Source organism: Lagenorhynchus albirostris, chromosome 7, assembly GCF_949774975.1.
Source record: "Lagenorhynchus albirostris chromosome 7, mLagAlb1.1, whole genome shotgun sequence".
NCBI classification, from domain to species: Eukaryota; Metazoa; Chordata; class Mammalia; order Artiodactyla; family Delphinidae; genus Lagenorhynchus; species Lagenorhynchus albirostris.
This window is the reverse complement of record NC_083101.1, coordinates 64,726,390-64,745,306: the sequence shown is the minus strand read 5'-3', so window position 1 is coordinate 64,745,306 and position 18,917 is coordinate 64,726,390. Positions and strand designations below refer to the sequence as shown.

Below are 18,917 nucleotides of genomic sequence, written 5' to 3'. Positions count from 1 at the left end.
CCTGTAATAATATGTATACATAACATTCCCACTATTGCCTTATTTTTGCTTATTTATAGTCCTTTATATAATTTTGTATACACATGTATACATAAGACATATCACTACCAATACCCTACAAGGCAAAAGGACAACTACATTCTGAAAGACTTCTCCTTAAAGGTAAGTGGGAAAGAATGTAAATTCATACTTGAAAGCATCACATACTTGCCATGACATACCTATCCTTCAAAGAACTGTTAACATAAACACAAATGTTTTCTTCTAATAGGCCATCTTGAAAATGCATAATATTAGATATACTACAGGTTTGATACACTTTTTGCTTAATCTTTCTAACTGGTAAATTAGTACTGGTTAACATGAAAACTCCAGCTTTTATTTTTTTTAACATCTTTATTGGAGTATAATTGCTTTACAGTGGTGTGTTAGTTTCTGCTGAATAACAAAGTGAATCCGCTATACATATACATATATCCCCATATCCCCTCCCTCTTGGGTCTCCCTCGCACCCTCCCTATTCCACCCCTCTAGGTGGTCACAAAGCACCCAGCTGATCTCCCTGTGCTATGCAGCTGCTTCCCACTAGCTAGCTATTTTACATTTGGTACAAATCAATGCCACTCTCTCACTTTGTCCCAGCTTACCCTTCCCCCTCCCCGTGTCCTCAAGTCCATTCTCTATGTCTGCGTCTTTATTCCTGTCCTGTCCTGCCCCTAGGTTCTTCAGAACCTTTTTTTTTTTTTTTAGATTCCATATATATGTGTTAACATACGGTATTTGTTTTTCTCTTTCTGACTTAGTTCACTCTGTATGTCAGACTCTAGGTCCATCCACCTCACTACAAATTTCGTTTCTTTTAATGGCTGAGTAATATTCCATTGTATATATGTGCCACATCTTCTTTATCCATTCATTGTCGATGGACACTTAGGTTGCTTCCATGTCCTGGCTATTGTAAATAGTGCTGCAATGAACACTGGTACATGTTTCTTTCTGAATTATGGTTTTCTCAGGGTATATGCCCAGTATGAGGATTGCTGGGTCGTATGGCAGTTCTGTTTTTAGTTTTTTAAGGAACCTCCATACTCTTGTCTATAGTGGCTGTATCAATTTACATTCCCAACAAGAGTGCAAGAGGGTTCCCTTTTCTCCACACCCTCTCCAGCATTTATTGTCTGTAGATTTTTTGATGATGGCCATTCTGACTGGTGTTAACTCATTGTAAAAAATCCAGGTTTTTAACCTAGAATTTAGGATTAAAATGTTAGAGAGTGTATACAAATGGGAATATGGGCAACATTATTCAAATGAGATTTTGGTTTTTGACCTGAAATGTCACATTACGTGAAAATGACATTTTTCAGTCTATCTGAATTCTGCATCCCATGGAATGTTTTGACATCCCCTGATTTCCATTTCGATCTGATAACTGATCTATCATGTTTTCCTATTGATCATTTAGAAAAGCATACTGTGAATATATGCAAATCAATCAATGTGATACACCATATTAACAAATTGAAGGATGAAAACCGTACGATCATATCAATAGATGCAGAAAAGGCTTTCAACAAAATTCAACACCTATTTATAATAAAAACCCTCCAGAAAGTAGGCATAGAGGGAACTTACCTCAACATAATGAAGGCCATATATGATAAACCCACAGCCAACATCCTCCTCAATGGTGACAAACTGAAACCATTTCCACTAAAATCAGGAACAAGACAAGGCTGCCCACTCTCACCACTATTATTCAACATAGTTTTGCAAGTTTTAGCCACAGCAATCAGAGAAGAAAAAGAAATAAAAGAAATTCAAATTGGAAAACAAGTAAAGCTGTCACTGTTTGCAGATGACATGATACTATACATAGAGAATCCTAAAGATGCTACCAGAAAACTACTAGAGCTAATCAATGAATTCAGTAAAGTTGCAGGATACAAAATTAATGCACAGAAATCTCTTGCATTCCTTTACACTAATGATGAAAAATCTGAAAGAGAAATTAAGGAAACACTCTCATTTACCACTGCAACAAGAAGAATAAAATACCTAGGAATAAACCTACCTAAGGAGACAGAAGACCTGTATGCAGAAAACTATAAGACAATGATGAAAGAAATTAAAGGTGATACAAACAGATGGAGCAATATACTATGTTCTTGGACTGGAAGAATCAACATTGTGAAAATGACTATACTACCCAAAGCAATCTACAGATTCAATGCAATCCCTATCAAACTACCAATGGCATTTTTCACAGAACTAGAACAAAATATTTAACAATTTGCATGGAAACACAAGACCCCGAGTAGCCAAAGCAATCTTGTGAAAGAAAAACGGAGCTGGAGGAATCAGGCTCCCAGACTTCAGACTATACTACAAAGCTACAGTAATCAAGACAGTATGGTACTGGCACAAAAATAGAAATATAAATCAATGGAAAAGAATAGAAAGCCCAGAGATAAACCCATGCACATATGGTCACCTTATTTTTGATAAAGGAGGCAAGAACATACAATGGAGAAAAGACAGCCTCTTCAATAAGTGGTGCTGGGAAAACTGGACAGCTACATGTGAAAGAATGAAATTAGAACACTCCCTAACACCATACACAAAAATAAAACTCAAAATGCATTAAAGACCTAAATGTAAGGCCAGACACTATCAAACTCTTAGAGGAAAACAAAGGCAGAACATTCTATGACATAAATCACAGCAAGATTCTTTTTGACCCACCTCCTAGAGAAATGGAAATAAAAACAAAACTAAACAAATGGGACCTAATGAAACTTCAAAGCTTTTGCACAGCAAAGGAAACCATAAACAAGACCAAAAGACAACCCTCAGAATGGGAGAAAATATTTGCAAATGAAGCAACTGACAAAGGATTAATCTCCAAAATTTACAAGCAGCTCATGCAGCTCAATATCAAAAAAAAAAAAAAAAAAAAAAAAAAACAATCCAAAAGTAGGCAGAAGACCTAAATAGACATTTCTCCAAAGAAGGTATACAGATAGCCAACAAACACATGAAAGGATGCTCAACATCACTAATCACTAGAGAATTGCAAATCAAAACTACAATGAGGTATCACCTCACATTGGTCAGAATGGCCATCACCAAAAAATTTACAGACAATAAATGCTGGAGGGGGTGTGCAGAAAAGGGAACCCTCTTGCACTGTTGGTGGGAATGTAAATTGATTCACCCACTATGGAGAACACTATGGAGGTTCCTTAAAAAACTAAAAACAGAACTACCATACAACCAAGCAATCCCACTACTGGGCACAGACCCTGAGAAAACCATAATTCAAAAAGCATCATGTACCACAATGTTCATTGCAGCTCTATTTACAACAGCCAGGACATGGAAGCAGCCTAAGTGTCCATCGACAGATGAACGGATAAAGAAGATGTGGCACATATATACATGGAATATTACTCAGCCATAAAAAGAAACGAAACTGAATTATTTGTAGTGAGGTGGATGGACCTAGAGTCTGACATACAGAGTGAACTAAGAAAGAGAAAAACAAATACCGTATGCTAACAAATATATATGGAATCTAAAAAAAAAAAAAAAAAAGGTTCTGAAGAACCTAGGGGCAGCACAGGAATAAAGACGCAGACATAGAGAATGGACTTGAGGGGGAGGGGGAAGGGTAAGTTGGGACGAAGTTAAGAGAGTGGCCTGGACATATATATACACTAACAAATGTAAAATAGATAGCTAGTGGGAAGCAGCTGCATAGACCAGGGAGACCAGCTCGGTGCTTTGTGACCACCTAGAGGGGTGGGATAGGGAGGGTGGGAGGGAGACGCAAGAGCGAGGAGATATGGGAATATATATACATATAGCTGATTCAGTATGTTATACAGCAGAAACTAACACACCACTGTAAAGCAATTATACTCCAATAAAGATGTTTTTAAAAAAAAAAACATACTGTGGTGGGGAACCCAAAACAAACTTATGACACTAAATTCTTCCCTTTTCGTCTAAATGGCTTTTGACTCTGAGCCACAGTTAAATAAAATCTAAACATGCAAAACCACAAAATTTTATGCAACCATATTCTGACCTCATTAAAAATGAGATGCAGTGTTATTTTTATCATCGAGAAGCTGTGGGTGAAGCCAACTTTGTAAACTGCTAACAAGAGGCAGAAAGAATATGGCTCCCTGATGACATACATCATCCAGCATAAATTATCAACCAAACTAAAGTTCGACCTAATCCCTAGACTTCCATTATACATAATTCCTTATTGTCTAAAACATGGCTCTAACCTACTAAACTGATTTGTACCACTGTTTGTACTGCTTTCCTACTAGATTAAAACCCTGTATATTATTTATATTCCGGAGTGTAAATCCTCAATTCAAAACAGAAAAAAACTGAAGTACCAAAAATCTAAAGTACTTGACTGTTAAAAACCAATACTTTTCAAGGAAAAATCAGAATCACTTACCTAGCTGTGTACATTTTACAAACAAAACATTTTCTGGTCCACAGCCAATGCTTCTTGATAAGAAGGGGATAGAGTGTCTTATCCAGGCAGTCATTATGATGCACAAGCCTTTTGTACATGAAAAAACAAATGACACTGTAGTGCAAATTTTTGTGATCCGTAATGAAATATATCCTTACCTCAAAATTAAGAACACAGTAGGTATATTTTTCAATTTACTGTGTTCCACAAAACACTTTCTCCAAAAGAGCATTTGGGATTAAACAATGTTTTCTTTCCTGTGAAACTTCCCAAATCCCTTTTTGGCCATGTGCACTACGACTCTTAAGAGGGAAATACGGTAGGCAGCATTTCTTGAATGTATTCCTTCAGAGAATCCTTGCTTTGCTCAACACGTAGTACACAGTCTGAGCAAGTGTACTCAGTACTATTTTACCTAGATTAAGTGGTTTTGTGTTACAAACATGGCTCCTTTTTTGCTAAAAGAGCTCTCATTAAAATCCAAATCTGGCTTCTGTTATAATGTGAATTGGTAGGACTTTAGTTTTAGGTGTCAGAATTCAGAAATTTTAAGTGGGAGTCAGTTCTCACTATGCCACTAATCAGCTTAGTGGGTTTGGATAAATCCATTAACCATGCTGGACCCCAGATTCTTCATCTGAAAAATGAATGGAATGCACAACAGTATTTTAAAGGCACCTGATAATTATAAAATTTGATTTTTTTTTTAGTAAGAAAGGGTAGCAATACATTAACTTCACCATCAGAAAATGATTAATAAACTTTTAATAGTTTACCAACTATTAAACTATGGAATGGCACTGAATGATTAAATCCTCCTATAAGACAAAAATTACTTGCAGTCAGTTACATTAAAAAACTCCTTAGGAAAGTCCTACAGTGCACATGCTTAACAAGTGTAAATTGTTTTTCCAAGTTGCCTTGAATTTAAGGAATGACACTACAGCAATATGCCTACACTGTAAGAAATGTAAGGAAACTCAGATCACCAGAAAAAAGCCGACTGTCTTCCATCTTATGCTTATATTGAGGCACACTCCCCCTCATTTGAGTGAAGAGCAAGAACATTTTATAAAAACTTAAAGAACACTTTATCAAAGAAGTAAACCCATATAATTTTTTTTTTTTTTTTTTTTGCGGTACGCAGGCCTCTCACCACTGTGGCCTCTCCTGTTGCGGAGCATAGGCTCCAGATGCGCCGGCTCAGCGGCCATGGCTCACGGGCCCAGCTGCTCCGCAGCATGTGGGATCTTCCTGGATCGGGGCACGAACCCGCGTCCCCTGCATCAGCAAGCGGACTCTCAACCACTGCGCCACCAGGGAAGCCCCCATATAATTTTAAGTCATATAAATCTATGAGGTTTATGAGCTCTCCTGGCTCTTGCTTCATTAATTCTTCCCTAGAGGCAACTGTTTTCCATTCTTTTAACTGCCTCTTTTTAATTTAGCTCAACATCCCTCTGCAGAACTACGAAACTTTGGTTAACTAGATATTTAATGTTTAAATTATGACAAATGAATTAAACATCCCCCTAAACCACAGAATTGACTACAGGTTCATTTTACTGGGTAACACTTTTGTTTTCTAGCTACTAATTCTCTCGTTGGCATTTGCTTAGGTTTCAGTGTACATGTCACTAATTCAGTTCCGTATTTGCTGACAGAATGGTAAACATGCTTTCCTAATGGGCTACACACCAACGGGAGGTCTAGCAGTCTCAGGACATGCTTCCTTTGTCCCCTGTCCTGCTCCAATCTCTGGACTAAGCTGTTCTCTAGGTCTGTTCTACAGCCATCATTCTGGGAGTTTGCTTTCCCATCATTCTGAGAGTTCCTTTTATGTCTTATCTATTCTGCTTTGCATTCCATGTTTTCTTTTTTCAAGGTTTACTCTTTGTGTAAAGTACTTCTGGTAGCTTCCTGAGAATGAGGGCATGGGAGGTAAATTTTTAGAGACCAGTCACTAAAACCCCAAAAAAGTGGAAGCAGGGACTTTCTAAAACCATCAGAATGAGTATATCATTGCTCCATAAAACAATCTGAATCGTCTCTCAGAAGAAATCAAGCCAAGGATAGAGCAGGGCTTATTCCTATATAATGGTCCTTCATAAACTGAGAGTTCCTAAATAAGGAAATGAATAGCCTTATTCATTAGAGGTACCAGCTATACAAAATTTATAACTAATCCCTAAATCTCATTTTAGACTATTTCATTCCTGACCCCTCTAAATCTTTATCAAAGCATTAAAGCCTTCATATTTGTCAAATATTAGAATTACTCTTCTCTTTCCCCAGTTCCCTTTTACCTCCTTCAAATTTGGGCAAAAAGAGAAGAAACCTAGAAATATAGCTGCAGATTTGCAAAGCAAAGGGCCTATCTGATATACAAAGTGGATGACTATTACCTGAATAATAGCTGTCCAATATACAAAGATACTTACTTTTATTTACAGATTTTTAACCCTTTAATAAACAGTAAAGTATCTTTTTTTATAATAAATATCCAGCTTGTATTGTTTGTCTTTATACCAGCACTGTCATAAAATATAATTTTTTAATATTTTTTAATGAAGGAAGGGGCCCATGGAGACTCACAGAAGTCATACACTGTCCTCGGGCAAAGGAGAAGCTTCAGTTATTTTTCTTTATTTTTGGCATATTCTACCATTACAAATGGCTCACACTGGTTAGTCAGTAAAGTAATTATTACAGATTTTCCAAAAGACAAACAATAGAAGACGCAAATAGATGCAGAGTTGGTCACTGCATAGCAAGCAGTTATTTTTGCTGCTCCTGAACGAAGCTGCAGTGATTACCTTTATTCCTCTTATTTCAAACAAACAAAACTACCTGCTTTTATACTGTGAAATAAAGAAAAGGAAAACAGGACAAATAACAAAATGTTCTGAGTTCTACCACTTACCTTATGTCAGTAATGACAACAATATGTTCACAGTCTCCCTGGTGACAGTATAAGTAAGGAAAACCCAGTTTAATACACAAGTCATTGAAGGTGAAATCTTCCATCTTAGCAGTCTGAAACTTTCCATACCCTCTATCATGGGACTCTGACCACTCAATGATGGTTCTGAGGAGGAAAACGGCAAGGATGTATCACTGCTCCAAGCGGTTTGCAACTGCATATTTCACAAAAGCCAGCTCACCGAATTAACTGGACAGCTACCAACTTGAAATGAAAACCAGAGTGGATGATACATGTTGCAAGTAGGAAGGAACTCTGAATTTTTCTGTATCCATTAGAGCAGCAGTTCTCAAAGTAAGGTCCTGAGACTCCCACAGAGGTTTGTGAGGTCAAAATTATCTTTACGGTAATCTTAAAACTCTTTTCAATTCTTATTCTCTCATAAACGCCAGTTATCTGGAGGCTATGTGATGTGTGTTATCACTTCAGATTGAATGGAAAATGTATAACGTCACTCTTCTCACTATTTTATTTTGTTCTGGAAAAGTTATTTTTCACAAAATTGTTATTAATGGTAACTGGAAAATTTAAATTAGTTAATAAAGTATTTCTTAGTTTCAATTTCTAATACAGTGAATACTTACAGCTATAACCCACATAAACAAAAGCTCTTTGGAGTCAATTATTTACAGTATAAAGGAGTACGGAGACCAAGTCTGAGAACTGCTGCATTAGAATATAGATACAGATGGCTATAATGAAAGAGTTTACATAAACACTCAGAAAAAATATACATATATACTCTATTTGCCAGGATACCAATAATAAAAGTATGGTAATACTTTTATGTAGATAACATGATGTCAGACATAGATTTTTCATGTTATGTACATAAGCAACCTTACATACACATATCCACTCCAAACAGTATACACTGGACAAGCAGAAAAAATAGTGAAAGATTAATTTACTATCACCTAAACATGAAGAACAGAGATTAATAAAGTGTTTAAGTGGGATTTAATCTTTTTTTTCAGATGTATCTAAGGCTCAACACAAGATTTACTATAATTTCTGGAGGAAGAAATAATTCTAGATAGCTGGCAAAGATCTTGAAATGGTCTATGTATGTCTTTGGTAAGAAAATTTTCTTCTTGGGGTAAAAATTTGATTAACTTACTATAACCTAGGCCAACCAGATAACTTTGAAAATATTTTAAAAATTCAGAGACACTTTTTAACCCCAAAACAAACAAAAAACAATCTAACAAAATAATTCCTTGGCAAAGATTCTTAAGAGACCAACAACAGAATTTGTGGTGATAACCCTATTTTGACAACGGGAAACAGGAAAGACTTTAGGATTTTTGGAAAGTTATACCTGCTCAAATCTCTGCATTCAGGGTATCTTTTATCATTGTAAAATGTTCCTTCAAAATAAAAGAAGGCTGATTTATATAGGTCCTGAAAGAGAACAGATGGTATTGAGAGAAAGTACAGTATTAACAATTATAAAATTGCTCTAAGTATTAATTCCACATTTGTGTGTCATAAAATCACACTAATATGTTTTACAATAATGTCATGCAACTTCATAGAATATGTTCAGTTCATTAATTTATTATTTAACAGGAACCTCCTATGTGGGAAGTATTATGTTGGTTACCAGGGATAAAGAAATAAAGACACAATCCTTGCTATTTTCAATTTTATCCTTTTGTAGTTTTAATCACTAGGTTTGATTTAAATTTGTATATTGAGATTCATGAAAGGAACCCAATTAGAAATGAAATAAACTTTAACATTATTTTATTATATGCATACACGGCAGTGACAGTTATTTTGGATACCAGAACTAAAAACTAAACAAAGCCACATCTTTGATGTTTCCCCAGTGTTAATGACAATGATCATGGAGCTATGTTGTTCTGTCCTCTTTTGTATTTTCAATGGGCTTTTATAAAAATTCCCCCTGTATATTTTCAGTAACTCTTAGGCAGGCAGAATGTGAATATCTATTCTTATTCAAGCAATCTTGCCCAAAGTACCATAGAACCCTCAGGTTTCAACTTTCAGACTACCAGACTTTCCATCAGAGGGGTGGTCTCTTAATCCTGACCTTATAACAGAATCATAAAAATACCACAGACCAAGTCTCACCTCAGATCCATTAAGTGAGAATCTCTGATGATGTGGCTCAGGCACCAATATTTTCCCAACCCCCTCAGGAGAATCAGATGTGCAACCAGCGCTAAGAACCACTCTGTTAGACTCGTCCTTCACCATTTGCTTAGAATTAGACCCCTGGGTGAGAGTCAGAAGACCTATGTCTTTTTCCTACACTTACTCCTCAGACCTCAGTTTCCTCACCTGTACAGTACCTGCCATGCTATGCTACCTTATAGGATTGTGGTGAGAATCAAAAGCAGTTTATGAACTATAAAAGATATATAAGTTTCAGGCATTAAAATAATATCACCCTAAGATAGCCTAATTTCTCTCCTTCGAAGCTTCGATTTTTCTTTCTTATTTTTCTTCATTCCCTCACTTACAGACACCTGGCACTGGTATCAGACACCCTTCTAAGACTGGCTATGCAATTTCTTCTCAGACTACTCAACTGAATCTCCTGACCCTCTGTTTCCCCGTGTAAAATCTGAGTAAAGCCAATACGTTCTTCCCATGTGGTTGCAGAGGTAAAAGGATATAACGTACTATAATGCCACGCCTAGCTGCTGTAACACAAAATACACCACTTACTATACTTCTAAACCTTCAAACAGGTAAGCTAGGGTCCAAAATAAAGATTCTGAAAGAATCACTACTGCCTTATTTTGGAAACAAAACAAAGTTTAGTGTATATAAAAATATGTTCATATAGAACTTCATCTTAAGTGATTCAGGCAGTTTAAAACCTTTGGTGTAATTATTAATTAGAATGGGGACTCCAAAAGAACAATCTTTTCATTGTATCTTTTTATTATGTCATTATATAAATGGCTAGAAAAGAAGATGTGAGTAATCTCACTATCAGTTACTTTTCATTTTCAATGGTAACCAGGGATCCTCAACAAACTAGTTTCCCTGTCAGCTAGTTTAGCTGACCAAGTTGCAAGGGAGGGAAATAACCAATTGACTTGGAAAAACTATAAGAAGTATAAGAAGTTACTTCTGTTATTAATCTAATGTAACCTAAAGGTCTACCTGTTACTATTTCAAATTTATAAACAAAGTAACTATGGATAACTAGTATGATCATTTGAACGAAGTCATTATCTATATATCATTTTAAGCATCTAATAATCATGTACTCTCGCTATCATTCAAGTCAGCTGCGTTAGAAGCTCAGCAACATTCCTAAGATTTGCTGTGAGAAAAATAGTAATGGAGGAAAAGAAGTGTCAGAGAAGGCTGGGTAAGAAAATTTTTACAACTTAAATTTATGTTACCATTTTTCCTATACCCAGGCTTTACTTATAATAAGTAACAATAATGTGTGTGTAAAGTATTTTCTCAGAGTTCCTCTAAGTAAGACCCTTAAGAGACTATTGACAAAAAGAGACTGACTAATCTGAGCTATGTTAAAAAGATCGATAGATCAGACATTAAAACCTGAAGGACCATTAAAAACAAACAAACAAAAACAAACCTGAGCAGAAAATACTGACACTGATTTTATACATATATTTTAAAAATGTACTTCATTCTTGAACTACTATAGTCTAAAACAAACATTAGCAAAACATTATTTTAGACATGGCTTTTCAAAGAGATTTAAATACACTGGCCCAATTCTCCTAGTCCTCTCACACACCAAATTCATCAAAGAAAGTATTTTGTTCAAATCTTGTTTATTGGCTGGAAATAAGATTCTCATTTCCTCAGCTACAAGAGCTGCAAGTCACTAATTTGTCCCATGATTACCAGTGAAATACATGCCAAATATCTCCCTGTCAAAAAAAACATTATAATAACTTAAGGACCTATTTTCAGTTTGTTAGGTGTAACAATGGCATGGGGTAAACAGATGAAATAATTCTGGCAAAATGCTGAGAACTGTAATGGGTACATAAGGGCTCCTTATACTATTCTCTTTTACATGTGTATGTTTAAAATTTTCCAAAGCAAAACTTTTTTTTAAAAAAAACACTGTAAAATACAAATGCCAATCATTGAAATAAAAAATCTTTCCACAGGTCAAACAACTATGAGTTCACCTTTCTAAAACATAGCTTAGAAAAAGGAGGCAAATGAAACAGGTCCCTGAACAGGCAAAGATTCCACAAAGCCCATGTACTAGAATCTTGCCGTTAATCACAGCACAGCTCAAGTTTTCACTCAGTGCTTGTTCACCAAATAAATAAAAGGGTAGGGAAAGATGTCTAAAGCCAGGCATAGTACCAACATGGCAAAGAACGTACGTGGGGCTTTGAAGGCAAGCTGGCAATGGTCTGAATCCAGCCTCTACCACTGCTTACTGAACACAGGTAACTCATGACGATGCTTTGACCCATCTTTTTCTTACCTGTAAAATGGTGATAATTCTTTCCAAAGATCCTGTACTATCAACTAGTGTACTATACAACTGGCACACGCTAAGTGCTAAATAATCAGAGGATATTATTTTAATACATGGAAGAGGCAGAAACAATAAAACAGCAGATGGATAAATGGGACTATGGGTCATTTAGTCCCCTGCTTAGAAAGCTGCTGAAGGCATGAGCACTGATGTACAAACACAATAAACTAAACACGTCTGGTTAAAAACACTCTCTAGGATTCCTGGAGCTAAGACTGATTCCCAGATCTGACTCATCGCTGTGAGCGGTCATGACATGGTCAGAATAAGTAGGGTGAATTCAGATTTTTCTTCTTAAATTGATCTTATAAACTTATAGCTACACCTTGTTATTCTTTTTTCCCCCAGAGTGGAGAAACTTTGCAGAAGACTGCTTCTCCTTTAAAAGATAAATCTTCTATTTCCTGGTGTGCATACAGCCTTGAGATTCCACTTGTTTCTCTTTAATGTTTACCTTCAAAAGCGCCAAGCTGGCAAACCTGAAGAACCCAAATATCTTAAAACTACTTTCAATATAACTCAAAAACTATGCTGGTCTCCATGCCAGTCACCCAAAAGACTGGAATACAGCCAGCCTTGTGGGGCAGACAAACATATCAAATGGTATCAGCATATTATTATAAAGCACTATAATGGACAAACGAAATGGGGCCAGAGTGGCAAACAGAGGACAGTCAAGAAGAACCTCATATAATAAGTGAGAGAAAGGGCTTCCCACCCATGTTCAAACACTCAGAGGCATAAAAAAAGTATGGTACGCTTGAGCCAGATAATTTCATTGTGGCTGAAAGATAAGGTGTAAAAGCAGGGGGTGAACAATATAGAAAGTTAACTTGAGAATCACCATTACAAAAGGCCTTATATGTCAGCCTAAGGAGCTTGGACCACAGGCAACAGAGAACCACTGAGACTTTTAGATTGGAGAATGATAAGATCAATTAAAAAAAAAAAGTTTTCAAAAAGAACAGACTTATTCTTTTAGAGCAGTTTTACGTTTATCATAACATAGGGAGGTACAGAGGCCTCCCATACACCCCCTACCCACCCCACACGCACAACCTGCCCATTATCAACACCACTCACCAGAGTGGTACATTTGCTACCAAGGAGGAACATAAACTGACACATCATAATCACCCAGGTACATTTGCTACCAAGGATGAACCTAAACTGACACATCATAATCACCCAAAGTCCACAGCTTACTTTACAGTTCACTCCTGGTGCTCGATTTGTTTTTGAAAGACATCTTCAGTGGCAGGTATGGGACAATCTAAAGGTGGGGAAACCAGTTAAGAAGTCTCTGTAATAGTTCCAGGAGAAGATGCTGAGGGCCCAAACGAAAGCATACGGCAGTGGAAAAAAAAAGTCTGGAGCTATTATGGCAGGATAAACAGCAACGGAAAGGGAGAGTTTCATCTGAAGAAAAAGGGAGATGGTAGAATAATGAGTTTCAGACTAATTGAGCTTGAGGTATCTGGGTTCATTTATTCAGCAAAGACTCGGGCACTTCCTCTGTGTCAGACATCATCACAGGAATACATCATTGAACAAAACACAGTCCCTGCCCTCATGATTCAAGGGAAGGAAGACAGATAAATATATAACATGATGTTAGGTAGTGATGAGTGTTCTTAGCATGTCAGGGGAAGAGAATACTAATACAGGGAAAGACCTCTCTGTCGACACAACATCTAAAAGAAGAAGAAATGAGGGAGTGAGCCATCTGAATACCTGGTGAAGAACACTCCAGGGTGAGGGAACATAAGATACAAAGGCTCTGAGCAGGACCCTGCTTAGCATACATGAGAAAGAGCAAGAATGGCAGGTTGTTTGAAGGCAACAAGTGACAAAGAGGGTGTTAGGATATGAAGTTGGGAGGCAGACAGGACCAGATAATGGACCACAGTAAGGACTTTGTATTTTATTCTAGATATGAGAGAAAGCCACTATAGACTTTCAAGCTGAAAAGCAGCGGGATCTGACTGATACTTTACAGTATCATCTGGCTGGTACAAAGGATAAACAGAAGTGTGGAAAGGGGCAGGAGGAACAGTCACTAGGCTACTGTAAAAGTCCAGGCAAGAGATGATGATTTAACCAGCCTGGTCCTGTGAAGAAGCAAAGACATGGGCAGATCCTAAATATGATTTGAAAGTAGAGCCAAAGCACTTGCTGATGCCTTCAATGTGGGATGAATAGGAAGCAAAGATGATTCCAAGGTTTTTAGCTAAGTCACCAGGTGTAGAATGAGTGTATTTACTGAGATGGGAACACTGGGGAAAGTACAGATTTGAGGAAGAAGGGAGAACTAGAGTCTGTTTTTGAACAAATTAAGTTTGAAACGGCTATTAGACATTCAGTAATTGTCAAGGAGGCAGTTGGATAAAATAAGTCTGGAGTTCAGAGAAGATGTTGGGACTGGAGATAAAAATCTGGGCTAGGAATCTGGATGAGATCGCCTAGGGAGTATACACAGAGGAGAGGTCTGAGGATTGATTCAAAGGGCTTAATAACATTTACAAGTCACAAGGATGAGAAGCATCCAACAGAAGAATTAAAAGTCAGGAAGAAAATTAGGTGGGTGTAACATCTTTTTTTTTGAAATAAATAAATTTATTTTTGGCTGCATTGGGTCTTCCTTGCTGCACACAGGCTTTCTCTAGTTGTGGTGAGTGGGGGCTACCCTTCGTTGCGGTGCGCAGCCTTCTCATTGCAGTGGCTTCTCTTGTCGCAGAGCATGGGCTCTAGGTCCATGGACTTCAGTAGTTGTGGCACATGGGCTCAGTAGTTGTGGCTCACGGGCCCTAGAGCACAGGCTTCAGTAGTTGTGGCACACGGGTTTAGGTGCTCCGCGGAATGTGGGATCTTCCCGGACGAGGGATCGAACCCGTGTCCCCTGCATTGGCAGGCAGATTCTTAATCAGTGCGCCACCAGGGAAGTCCCGGTGGCTGTAACATCTTAAAAGCCAAGTAAAGAAAGTGTTTCAAGTAAGAAAGAATATTCAATTGTGTCACGTGCTGATGAGAGGTCAAATAAGATGAGAACTAGGTCTATGGTGGCATCAGTAAAGTGATTTTGGTGGAGTGGTGATGAATAAAAGTGAGTGTAAGACAAAGTGGGGGGAGAAAAAGAGAAACAATGAATATTACTAATTCTTCTTCTTAACTCATTAACTCTTGAGACAGTTTACTGAGAAGAAAGCAAAAAGATGAGATGGTAGCTAGAGGAAGATACAGGGTCAAGAACAGGTTTAGAATGGGAGATGGGAGATATTACAGCCCACTTGTGTACTGATGGGACAGCCAACAGAATGGAAAAAACTGATGATGCAGGGAAGAGAAGGGATAAATACAAGAACAAAGTCCTTGGTTATGCAATGGCGAATGGAATCCAGTAGACACCTAGATTGGCTTTTGATAGCAGCAGGCTTAGCCCATCCATTGTAACAGGTGCGAAGGCAGAATGCATGGGCAAATGGGTAAATGTGGGTAAAAGACAATGGAAAATTCTTTTCTGATAACTTATTTTCTCAGTGAAATTAACAGCAAGGTTTTCAGCTGAAGGTAAGCCACAAGGAAAGGATGTTGGCAGTTTCAGAAGGAATAAAACAGTTACCTTGAAAAGTGGCAGAGTGTATCGACTACAGAGAGGTGGTAAAAATGCCGGGCAGCACTGAGGCTAAGTGAGAATGCCCAGTGACGCTTACAAATAATGGGTTTGGAAACCAAGAGAGAAAGAGATTTACAAAGATTGGAGTATACTTAAAACCATGAAAACTGCGGGGAAAGCCCAGAAGAACAATTTAGAATAAGAATTAAGATGGGGCTTCCCTGATGGCACAGTGGTTAAGAATCCGCCTGCCAATGCAAGGGACACGGGTTTGAGCCCTGGTCCGGGAAGATCCCATATGCCACGGAGCAACTAAGCCCATGCGCCACAACTACTGAGCCTGCGCTCTACAGCCTGCGAGCCACAACTACTGAAGTCTGTGTGCCTAGCGCCTGTGCTCCGCAACAAAAGAAGCCACCACAACGAGACGCCCATGCACCACAACAAAGAGTAGCCCCTGCTCACTGCAACTAGAGAAAGCACGTGTGCAGCAACGAAGACCCAGTGCAGCCAAAATAAATAAATGAAATTTATATATAAAAAAAGGCTGATCCTGAAAAAAAAAAAAAAGGCTGATCCTGCATTTATTTTTTTAAAAAAAAGAATTAAGATGAAACCTAAGTTATAATAACACCTATATGGCTGGTGATAAAGGAATGAGCCAAAAGAAGAGATTGTGATGGTTCTTGTCCAAACTCTTATCTCTATTCTAGTTGTTCCAAACATGCTGCCCGTCTCAAGTATGCCAGTAAATCTGAGGTCCTCTGCCAGAGTTGTACCAGGTAACAGAATTAGGTCAAGCTTGCTCTATGATGAAATTCAGAAGGATCAAGGCCCTACTGTTATTGAGTAAGCAATCCCTTCTGGAAACTGTAGGTGGCCAGTCTGTCACTTGGGTCCTTTCCATCCTGATCCAATGAGTATGCAGGTTTTCTCTGTCCTTTTGAGAGCAGCACCCGGGGAAACACCAGCAAGGATCATCACCAGATATTACATCCCTGTTTGCTTCCATCCTTGAACTAACAGGTTCTTCTATGGGCACTGATGCTCTCGGGTGGACTCCAACGCTTTGCTGGGGGCAGTTATGACAGACAAACTCATAGAGTTTGAAAGAGAAGAGTGAACAGCAAATTCCAATGCTACAGTGATGTCAAAGTGTATGAACATGGAATAGAGACCTATTGGTTAGACAATTAGGTGGCCTATGACCTCAGAAAGAAGAGTGTACAGAAAATGGTTGAGAAATAAATGGGAAATGAAGAAATCAAAACTGAATATAGCCTCATCTTTAAAAAGGTCTTGATGACAAAAAGAAGGGAAGAAGGACTTCCCTGGTGATGCAGTGGTTAAGAATCCGCCCACCAATGCAGGGGACACAGGTTCGAGCCCTGGTCCAGGAAGATCCCACATGCCACAGAGCAAATAAGCCCATGCGGCACAACTACTGAGCCTGCACTCTAGAGCCCACGAGCCACAACTACTGAGCCCACGTGCCACAACTACTGAGCCCACGTGCCACAACTACTAAAGTCCATCCACCTAGAGCCCATGCGAAGTAACAAAAGAGAAGCCACCGCAATGAGAAGCCTGCACACTGCAATGAAGAGTGGCACCCGCTCGCCATAAATGGAGAAAGCCTGCATGTAGCAATGAAGACCCAACACAGCCAAAAATCAATCAATCAATCAATAAATTTAAAAAATATAGAAGGGAAGAGATAAGCTTGATGGAATGGCATAGAAGAAGAAAGCATTTACCAGAATGTTTATGAGCCTGTTCACCTAAAATCACTGTTTCCTTAGCTTATTATTATTATTTCCACTTGTTTTATGAGTGTTAGAAAAAAAGATCACCTTACTTTGCTGATGTGTTCAGGGGCTTGGTCAGGAGTGTTGCTGAATTCCCCACCAATCTGGAGGTCACTGACACAGCAAATTGAATCCCTCAGTTCCGTGAGCTTTTGACTGCCCAATACCAGCATCGTCTGGTATGGTTTGTGTTCTTTGTGCTACGAGTCAGACAGTAAATAAATCAGTGTTCACTTAGAGACAAAGCAATTAAACTACAAATCCTGTCATGACCAAATCTAAATTAAGTTACTAGTTTTCTTACTTTAAGTTATTCCCATAATACGGTGTCCTGTGTTTTCTTAGATTCTGCATTTGTCTACTCAGCATCGATTAATTATAGCTCCAAACTAATCGCCAAAGTTGTTTACATCTCCCCTGTGATCCAGAGCCCATACTCTAAAACCATCTCTTTTATCTAACTCTCATATACCAAGTCGGTATTTCCCCTGTCCTAAGTCAATCCAGAACCAGGTACCAGAAACTAGGGACAGCCTGATAGCCCAGAGCCCACTGGAATTATTCAAGATAGTCAACCCTAAACTGTTTACTCTGCCCTGCCATGTCTTTCCCATGGAAACCCAATAAAGGCTGTGGCCTATGCTTTTCCCTTGCCTCCTGAGTGATACTGGCGCTTCCCCCTGTGGCACTGCATGATGTGGCATACCCTTTCCCCTCAGGAAATGTAAACAATAAAAATCTTTCAATGGCACTGGCCTCTAGTGCTGTCACTCAGTCACCTCCATAAATTAAAATTCTATGAGTACAATTGAGATACTTGGTGCTGTGGTCTGACTGCTCATGTTTGTCCAAAATTCACACATTGGAATCCTAAGACCCAATGTGATGGTGTTAGGAGGTGGGGCCTTTGAGGGTGATTAGGTCATGAGGGTGGAACCCTCATGAATGGGATTAGTGCCCTTATAAGACAGAAGTATGTAACCCAGAAGAGGACCCTCACCAGATGCTGGCATGCTGATCTTAGACTTCCAGCCTCTAGAACTGTGAGAAACAAGTTTCTGTTGCTTATAAGGTACCCAGTCTGTGCTATTTTGTTATAGCAGCCAGAAAGGACTAATACACTTGGCAATAAAACTTTTTTAGTTTAAGCTGAATTTTATAATCAAGATGCTACTAAAGTGACACTGACATGAAGAGCCTTTGGAACATAACTTCACTGTCTTTTAAATTTTCCTGGAAATTACCTCATTGAAGCCAAGCAATCTATACACTACCCGCATGTTATAAATGCAGAGGTTTGGTTTTATTGGTTTTGTTTTGCTTTGTTTTGATTGATAATTTGAGGTCTTAATCAAACAAGGTAATTAGTACTATTTCCCAGATAATTCATAAAAGTCTATTCACAAGTGCAATTTATGTAGAGTAATATTTCAATGAAACCTTATCAAAGTTTATGATACATGTATTTGGAGAATCAAGAATATATACAC

The 18,917-nt window shown here is 38.2% G+C and overlaps 1 protein-coding gene across 3 annotated transcripts in view; it reads right to left on the bottom strand.

Moving 5' to 3' along the window:
* SNAPC3 (small nuclear RNA activating complex polypeptide 3) overlaps positions 1–18,917 on the bottom strand; it is a 43,852-nt gene that overhangs the window by 391 nt on the left and 24,544 nt on the right. For 2 of the 3 annotated variants that reach the window (XM_060155103.1, XM_060155101.1), the window contains exons 5-8: positions 17,478–17,627; positions 8,809–8,891; positions 7,428–7,592; positions 4,484–4,591 (exon numbers count right to left, since the gene is read on the bottom strand). In XM_060155103.1, coding sequence (XP_060011086.1) covers positions 4,484–4,591; positions 7,428–7,592; positions 8,809–8,891; positions 17,478–17,627 — 506 coding nt within the window. The remainder of the gene's footprint in view (positions 1–4,483; positions 4,592–7,427; positions 7,593–8,808; positions 8,892–17,477; positions 17,628–18,917) is intronic. The other variant, XM_060155102.1, reaches the window with a different exon arrangement.